General features: G+C 42.2%; 1 protein-coding gene across 2 annotated transcripts in view; it reads right to left on the reverse strand.

The window, feature by feature from the left end:
* Positions 1–10,000, reverse strand: part of plppr2b (phospholipid phosphatase related 2b) — a 20,544-nt gene that overhangs the window by 9,152 nt on the left and 1,392 nt on the right. For both annotated transcript variants that reach the window (XM_035530556.1, XM_035530558.1), the window contains exon 2: positions 9,497–9,597. In XM_035530556.1, coding sequence (XP_035386449.1) covers positions 9,497–9,574 — 78 coding nt within the window. In that variant the 5' untranslated portion in view covers positions 9,575–9,597. The remainder of the gene's footprint in view (positions 1–9,496; positions 9,598–10,000) is intronic.

Raw genomic sequence — 10,000 nt, forward strand, 5'->3', positions numbered from 1 at the left:
GAGAGGGAGGGAGGGAGGGAGGGAGCGAGGTAGGAGGATGCAAGCAGAAAGAAAAAACCAAAACAGAAAAGGGAGAACTGGAGCAGAAGTGAACGAGGCAGCATGGTGATAGAGGAGAGAAAGAGCAACGGGAGACTGGTGAGGGCATGGAAAGGGGGAATGAAGGGGAAAGCAAAAGACAGAGAGAGAGAGAAATGAAGAGAGAGGCTGTGTGCAACCCTTTAAATGGAAACACTGCATGCACAGATCGGTTTCCCACTGCTGGAAATCAGATGAAGGACAGTGTAGTTTATCAGGGAGCACTACAGCAAGGAGCAGTATAGCAGTAATAAACATAAACAGCATGTGGACAACAATAATAATCGTCATCACCATCCACATACACACGTGCATATCAAAAGATTCCAGATAACAGCTGCCCTTTGGGCAAAACCAGGGCATGAGTGAAAGAGAAAGATAAAGGTTAATACGACATACACAGGTCACACAACTCCATTGCAGTCGGTCAGCTGGCTTCAGAGAACAGTAGTGCTACCAGGAGCGGTGGGTTAAAGTTTACAACTGACTGCCCAGTGTATAGCAGACACACCTTAATCTTCAGAAGTGATTACCCAGTGAAAAAACACTGACCACCTCAATACCATAAGGTTGGAAATATGAATTTCATCTAAATTCCATCACATCCTAAATTTATACAGCTTTATGCAGCTATTTCTTACAAGTAGATGTTTTCTATTTATTTATGTTCTAATGTGTGTGTGTGTATGACGAAGGTGTCGGTGTAATATATTCTTAAGAACTCGCTGAATATATCCAGCGTCGGTGTCTTAAAGCCTGTGTGAAGTTTAACGTCTTTCCATGCTGCATCACGCCCTTCTATGGACATGAGTCCGTGGAAAATTTGATGAAGACACTTTAAGATGGCCGTGCAGAGCTGCAGTCAGGTCGTTACTGCTGGAGTAGGCCAACATACAATCTCGCCTTTCTTTGTTTCAAACGTAAACACAAATCCAATACATTACAACGACCGAGCACTAATTTTGCTCAAAGTACTTTTGTCTTCAGTTGTGTGTTTGTAGTACGTCTACTGACTGCCTGCTGCTGCTAACAAATCGATCATAGAGATCTCCAACTTTTAATACATGAAGTCAACAAGCCACTCTACCATAAACCGGACATGTTTCAAGGGGAGAATGAAAACAAGGTGGCCAAGATCTATTAACTGACGTCCACCCTTTTGTTGCCTGGTGATATCCAACTAAACACAGGGCCTCACTCAGTTGCTGGTGGTGAAACGGCATTGCTGGAATTTTTATTCGGGATCATTTATATGACATTTAGCTGATCATGATATGAAAGCAAGTAATTACAATTTTTTTTTCTTCAATAAATTCCATTAAAGAGTTGTCCCAGTTTCCCCTCCAAAACTACAGTATATACTCTCATAAATGATGCCAAACAAATTTTTAGAATAACTGAACTATTTGAATCAGCAGATTCAAATGAGATTCAGAAGCAAAGGATTCTCATGGTTTAGTTAAAAAACAGAACAGAAGCATATCTCCCAATTAAGCAAGGACTTCAAAGTCAGCTGTTGTAACACCATTTTCAAGGTTGTTGATTTATGACTTTGAAAAACTACAGACCCATTAGTATTTTACCCGTAGTTTCCTGTAGATTCCAAGATGGCCGAGATGTGGGCAGGGAAGCAGCTTCCTGTTCAAGGTCATCCCTCACCAGCGTTCAGTTTGGCTTTCACACCAACCACTCAACAGAAACAGCACACTGATATTTTCTTGAAAATGTAAAACAGTCTTTTGACACTTTAAATCAAGACTTTTCAGTTAGAGTCACCCATTACTGGAATATTCTACCTATGGAGTTAAGAGAGAGTAGTAATGATCAAACTTATGAACAAATTTAAGACATGACTAAAAGTAAACCAAACCTTTTTTCCATATTGTATTGTATTGTATACCCATGTTGTATTGTAGTGTTTGTTGAGGTGTTGAACTGATGACATTGGGCACTAATTTGTAGTAACCTGCTGTTGAAAATGATCTTATTACCTAACTCTGGCACATGTACATTGATGTTGAAACTGAGATATTGATTAACGTGCACTGTCCCTGGTAAATAAATTAATTAAAAATGGAACTTCTTCAATATCTCAGTTGAGCTGGAATACCTCCATGTCATCAGAATATTTCAGTGGGGTTGGAATACTTCCACAGGATTGGAATATTTCAATGGAGCTGGAATACTTCCACAGGGTCAGAGTATCAGTGCGAGTGGATTACGTCCATGGGGTCATAATATCACAATGGGGTTGGAATACCGCCAAGGGATTGGAGTATCTCAGTGGGATTAGAATACCTCTACAGTCTTATAATATCTGAGTGCAGTTGGATTACTCCATGGGGTCAGAATTTCACAAAGGGGTTGGAATACCTCCAAGGGTTTGGCATATCTCAGTGGGGTTGGATTACTTCCATGAGGTCAGAATATCTCACTGAGGTATCTCTGGGGTATCTCACAAACAATGCTCCCAAACTGGAGGTTTATTATCAGAAAGACAATAAAGAGGGTCCCATGAAGTTCACCCAGAAAGCAATGAACCAGGAACCAGGAGTTATAGGGATACAAAATACACACAAGACGTGCAAAACCTATCACAAACCACACACATGCACAGCACACATAGAAAAGCATGAAAACACAAGCCCTAAAATGTGGATAAAAACACTAAAAACACTATTTGAAGATCACCAACTCAAAATCCATGTTCGGCTTCATTTACAAGGCAGTATGTGGATGGTTCAAAAGGATCAGCTCCAGATGGTAAGGCAGGAGTGGATTGTCCAGACTAATGTGGTCTAGCTTTAAATCTAAAGCTGCATAAAGCCCTGCTGTATATGCAACACACACACACACACACACACACACACACAAACACACATACTACTGCAGCTCCACTCAACCAATGCTTAGTTTAACGGCAGAAAAACATCTGAGCTTTCAAAAATGTTAATATTATTTAATATTTAATAAAAACAACTTGAAAAATGAAATCTTTTTGCCAGTACAAGCTAAACATATATGTGGGCTATGCTTATGTTGGTGAGAGCTGTTTCTAAAGCAGGCTGGTGTGATTTGAGGGTGTATTTCATTGGCTTGTCTTAGAGCAGATTTGCCTCTGTTCATTACAGAGCAACTAGTGTTGACACTGAGCTGTCAAATTGACTTTTTATGCAAATAAAATCTATAATAACAGCACTGGTCCTCAGCTCAACTCTTGTACAAGCACAACCAAATAGGATAGTAACGCCAGCCAAAGACTAAACAATACACAATAACAACCAGCACTGAAGACCTCCACCCACCCCACCAACGCTACCCACCCCCCACTAGACCTGCTCACATCTCTAAGACACATTTGTGGACTGTAACATTAAAGCTAATCTGACCTGATGCATGGAAATCCATGAACCTGGTTCATGACATTAAAATACAATACTTGAGAATAAAATCCATTTGATCTGGCATATATACAGTTCAGTGGGTCATCAGTATTCTTTAATACTTCACACTAAGTCAGTATGATGAACAGGTCTAAAGTGACCATTTCACCTCTCTGGACAACACAACTACTAAATATTACAGCTCTTACCGTGGCCTCTCACCTCTGCTCTTTTCTTAATATTGAATAAACTAATCCCAGTCTGATCAACAAAAAAATTCTTACAAACTATCTTAGAATCCAAACATTATCTTCACCTATCTTCACCGATCTACTGGCTCAGACCAACAGCATAAACATTGTGGAGGGTAACACACACACACACGCACACACACACGCACACACGCACGCACAGAATGCCGTTGTGCATGTTGCTCTGCTTGCGTGTGACCTGCTCTTCCATTCAGCACAGCTTCTGCACACACACACACACACACACACACACAGCCTGGAGCATCACGCTCACCTGCCAGATGAGAACAGAGCTGAGTTACGTCACGCACACACTTTCAGAGCAGTAGGTGAGAGAGGAGTGTGTCAGCTCAACCCCCTCACACTCTCAGACTGGTTAAGGATGATTAATCAATAGCTGATCACCAGTTCTGATCTGTGATGCTGTGTGTGTTTATTTGTAACATTGCAGGTCAAAAAATGTCTATATAGGAAAGCTAGAAAAAACAGGGTCAGCAAAGTCATGTGCTTTGTACCATCTACATATTTGATTTATTCAAACTGAAAGAGTAAAAACATTTGCGGTTAAGACTGGATTTGGGCATAGAAAAAAAACATTTTACATTTTCATTCGCAGGAAATCACACCCTAACAAAGCATCCTTTTCTGACATGAACATTTCTCTGAATGGTAGTTTAGTCAAAATTTATTGGAGCTGCATTTTCATTTATTGGAGCTCTGCGTTTTCTGTCTCAGAGCTAAACCATTAACCTGTTATTACCACACTCTCAAGTGGTAGAGAGAGAGAGAGAGAGAGAGAGAGAGAGAGAGAGAGAGAGAGAGAGAGAGAGAGAGAGAGAGAGAGAGAGAGAAAACAGACACAAGCATATTCATGCCTTATCTGCACTGCCCATAATTATCTGAGCTCAGACAGCGAGGACATGAGTCTGGACACTGAATAGATAATAACCCCCAACACCAGACACCTACGGCTGACTGCTTTTTTGTGGTGCTGTGATTTATGAAATATTACTTACTTTAAATCCACCTGACATGTCTTATCTACTACTCTCGTAGTGCTGAACCTGTATCATCTGTCTATGTTATACAGCATGCCCTCTTATTTGGCTTTTACGCACTAAAACGTCCCATTCTCAGCAGGGTTCTGAGGAGTGGCTACTTACTTCGGATGGACTGCTGCTGCCCTCTACTGTTTGACCTGGGCACTGCCGGTAAAGCACTATTTAAATCGACGAGATTGTTGCTATAATAATTAATGTTTGTTTACACACATACATACATAGTTACATAAATATTTATATTGTTAAGGACGCTTAATCTTCACAAGCCACTGTAACTCTATGGGGCTCTAGTTCTGGGTGGTGGAACTGTACATAGCGCTGATGTGGAAGAAGAGCAATGAGATGCCATTTCTGCTTGAGAAAACAGTCCCTTATTGAAACAGTTCCTTATTGAAACACACACACTAAACAAGGATAAAAGGAAATAATGAAAATGAGGGTAGTGTAAATAAATGACACACACACCACAGAGATGGTAAAGAATTTGTACATTAATAAAGTAAAAAAAGACACAGCTAAACTAACCCAAGCACATACACACAGATGCAACTACATACATTACATTTACATGAAATAATGTCTCGAGAGAGGCACATGGCATTGTGGGAGTGTTTGCTGTTTGCTCCTCTCCTGACTCTCAGGGTGGTGCTACTATGCAGGGTTGGAGCTCTGTGGATTTGTAGCTCTATGAGTTTGTAGCTCTGTGAGTTTGTAGCTCTGTGGATTTGTAGCTCTATGACTTTGTAGCTCTGTGAGTTTGTAGCTCTGGATTTGTAGCTCTATGAGTTTTAGCTCTGTGGATTTGTAGCTCTATGAGTTTGTAGCTCTGTGAGTTTGTAGCTCTGTGGATTTGTAGCTCTATGACTTTGTAGCTCTGTGAGTTTGTAGCTCTGGATTTGTAGCTCTATGAGTTTTAGCTCTGTGGATTTGTAGCTCTATGAGTTTGTAGCTCTGAGTTTATAGCTCTATGAGTTTTAGCTCTGGATTTGTAGCTCTATGAGTTTGTAGCTCTGTGGAGTTGCATCTCTAGTACCCATTAAGCAGACGAAGGTGGTTCTTTAGTAGGACATCGGGCTATTCTTAGACTGACCATCTCAAGTGGATACTACAGGGCCCACAAAAGAGAGAGAGAGAGAGAGAGAGCGAGAGAGAGAGAGAGAGAGAGAGAGAGAGAGAGTGCATGTGTATGTGTGTGTATGTATGGCTGTGTGTTTGTGTAAAGGACAGTGGAACAGTGTGAAAAGTGGATCACCTCCACCTGGTATAAATTTGCTGCAGTCCCTGGAGAGATCAGAGCAGCGAATTTCTGCGTGAGCACTGATGTCAGGCCTGTACCAGTTTATCTATACACATCCTACAACATTTCACCCATAAACATTCTACACCTCACCAAAACAGCCTACAACACCTCACCCATACACACTCTGCACCTCACTAAAACAGCCTAAAACACCTCACCCATAAACATTCTACACCTCACTAAAACAGCCCAAAACACCTCACCCATACCGGGGGACGACATTTCCTATTGACTGGTGGCTGTGGCCAGATGATTTTACATTTTAGCCACTAAAAATGCAAACTTGTGTTGGAGATTTTCCCCTCAATTTTAACAAATCACCACAGACCAGCTAAATTTCTACACATTCTCAAATATGCACAATTAAACAGAAAACAAGTATTTTTACGATGCACCGGAGTGAGATCCATAGGGCATGGACATGGGACAGATGACATAAACTCAGATTCTGTCTGAATTCACCTAAACTGTAACATTTTCTGTTACTGACTTCTAGAAGTCCAAGCAGTTCCTTGTACCCTATAGCTACTTTACTAACATACAGGTTTACGGTCAGGGGATGTGTCAACGGTAAAAATGAATCAGAAAAAAAAATGGTTCAAGGTCAAGTGGAAGAAAGCCTTTGTGTGTCTGGAGTATGATCTCAGTATGATCTCAGCATGATTTAAAGAAGAATGTGATCTTGTGCATGTTTTCAGTTTCTTACGACAGGCAAACACCTCGAGCTCATTTTTTACAGAGTAACTAGTTCAGCAAACACGAGCTTTTGACACAACCTTCAATGAACCCACTAAAAACCCAGAGAGGCGGATCAGAGAGAGGCAGAGATGCGGATCAGGGCTCAGCAGATCTGAATGATAAAAATCTTCAGTCTGGTTTATTATACTAATACAATCTGGTTTGCTATACTAATACAATCTGGTTTACTATACTAATACAATTGTGAGGGAATAACTCCCTTTGTGTCCCTTTGTGGGGAGTTGATGGTAATTAACAAATGAAGCGTGTGAGGTGAGATGAGAGCGATGAGCTCTGAAAGTTCTCCAGTGCTATAAATAACCAAGGAAATGAATAAGAAATCAAACATAGAGCAAAAAAACAAAACAAAAAAACAAAAATCAAAATGAACAAACTGAACTGAAAATCAGGTTTGAAGAAATGGTATAAATTATGATGAAGAAACCTTCTCTCTAAAAACAAATAGTTAAAATAATAGTTTGGCAAAATACCCACAACAAAACAAAACAATAACTTTGCAAGATTTCCAGCCAAGACATGGTGTTCAGCGTTTGTACTCTCAGCTGTGCGTCTGTTGCAGATCACAGTAATGGAAGGCTAATAGCATCCTTAAGGGGCGTAAACTTATTTTAATGAAACAATTTTGTAAAAAAAAAAAAAAAAAAATCAGAGATGCGACACATATGGATTTGAGGAGGAAAGTAATTGCTCTGATCCAGGAAAGCTGCTCCACAACTCCAAACAGCGCTCAGCTAATGACGGTTGGTGCATATTTATAGATTACAGCGAGTCATAAAACACACTGGCAAGTCTGTGGGACATTTCTCACTACCTGGGTTTGAAGCGAGGGATTTGAGGAGCTGGTTGTATAGTTACTGGTTGGACAAGGTGTCAGCAGCACCAATGTCATTGGTTCAAATTCCAGAGAGCCTTCACACTTGTATACTCAAGAATATGTACGTTGCTCTCAGTAAGAGTGTCGGCTAAATGCTGTAGATGCAATACAAACGTCCCCTACGTGTTAGCTACAAGTCAGATGCTAAATGGGGCTTGGCTGATCGACAGTATCTGGGGTGACCGAGAAATGCGTAAACCCTTCTTTTAATACATTACATAAAATGCCTTCAATTGCTGGAAAATAAGGTAATGGTTGGACTAAGGAAAAAAAACCATAAAAAGTTGGAAGCGAGATCCGAGCTTGTGACTGGGCTCTAGAGCAGAGACACGTGTCCCTAGTGAGGGCAGGCATGCAGACTTCTGGATTTGAGTTTGATTAACAGTAGGCCACCTGGCCGTCGAGGCTGAGCTGGATCAGGAGAGGGACATGGACAGAGACTCTGGACATTCTCACACGCTCTCCCTTCCCTCTGCCTCTCTTTCTGAGTGGGATCTGTGGAAGTTGAGTGGTGGAATGAACAGGAGGGAAGAGGAGCGCTGCCTTCGTCAACAGAATGGATAATGAGACGCCGGAGAGGAACAAAGGATTTGTCCGCCGCGGGGACTCTGCATTAAGAATGCTTTCACGGCTGAAGAGAAGGAAGAGGGGGAGGAAGATTAGCAGAGAGAGTGGGAACGCTCTGAACCCAGTTACTATAAACCGTCTGTTGCAGTCCCTTCACTGCACTGGCTGCGGCTTCATTTTTTCACTTATGGATTGGGAACACCAAGGACTCAGAATAGTGGTGTTTTTTTTTAAATCTGAAATGAACACTGCACAGCTCTTTGTCCTGTTGGGATTAATGTTTAAAACTAGAGAGTGGTTGTTTTCACAAAATTCTAAATCAGTGGTGAAAATGCTTAGCTTGCCAGAGTGTACCAACACATCCCAGCAATGCAAATGAACATTTTCGTTTCGGATTTTCCAAGTTGCCGCAAAGTGGGGTCTTAACGAGCGGCTGGTGTTGTGGGTCAGAGTTTCTCTCCCTCGAGCACCCTATCCTCGAAGCTCTGGCAGTCAGAGGATCAGTAGCCTAGCGCAGTGCTTAATTTGTAAACATAATTAAGAGCACTTCAGAGGCTGGGTGCAGTATGGAGTCACAGAGGAACTACAGATGGAGTGACACAAGAGAGAAAGGGAGCAGGAGAGAGAGATAGAGAGAGAGGGAGAGTCAAGGAGGAGGTAGAGGCCCAAGGGCATTGCGTCATCTCTGGGAAACAGAAACGCACCACGACCAATGTCAGGATGGCAGGTGTCACGTCAGGATGGCGGGTGTCACAGTGTTTTGATAGCAGAGTTCAGGAGACATTGATATGGAGAGTGCAGAGTTGGGGGGGGGCAGAGCATCACAGTGGGTTGTGAATTAAACACCACTGGGCTGCTTGGTAAGCACAACATATTCTACCAGCCCCGTCCTGCTTGAGGCAAAGGCCGACACAGAAGACAGGTGAGCCAGGACAGCAGCAGACAGGGAAAGAGGGAATGACACATCAGGAAAGTGATCAGTGCTTAGCTGAGCTGGTCAGTGTGGGTCAGCACTAGCCAGTTACAGATGTCTTGGAGGACACATACACTTGTCACACCCTCCAAGGTCGGGAGTTGTATGACAGCAAGGTCAGATAGTTTGTGGATGAACTGGTCTAATGACTAAACTGGGAAAAAAATGATAAATGTGGAGCACACTGCAAAAGTGATGGTGTTTGTATTCATGGACATTAACCATGTGGCTGGGATGGGCCCAAACTCACCTCCACAAAGAGGAAACAGGGCACGATGTACGTGCTCTTCTTCAGCCCTCCTCTTTCTTCAATTACTTGTCTGTCCATTCCTCTCCTCGTTCAGATCCACACTGCAGAAACCCATCCAAACCAGGTAAGATTACTCTCAGCCTGTCCTGGGGTACCATCAGAAACCCGAAGCCGCACTGACACCCTGCAGGACTGGAGGAGCACAGCTACTGTGCCCTGTATCACATAAACAAATGAAGGGATGAGATGGATTAAGCTGGTTCTACACTACAATCTCGGAGAGCTCCGGGAAAAAAAACAAACACCTGCTCATCTCTGTATAGTCTGCACTCCTACAGGAAACATTTACTTTAATAGCATTTGAGAGATGCACTTATCCAGACTAATTTGGGCATCTGCATAACGTTTATCTGTGTGTGTGTGTGTGTGTGTGTGTGTGTGTGTGTGTGTGTGTGTGTGCGTGTGCGTGCGTGCGTGTGCATGCTCCCTGCTAATCAAACCCTT

This window comes from Electrophorus electricus, chromosome 1, assembly GCF_013358815.1.
Source record: "Electrophorus electricus isolate fEleEle1 chromosome 1, fEleEle1.pri, whole genome shotgun sequence".
Taxonomy (NCBI): Eukaryota; Metazoa; Chordata; class Actinopteri; order Gymnotiformes; family Gymnotidae; genus Electrophorus; species Electrophorus electricus.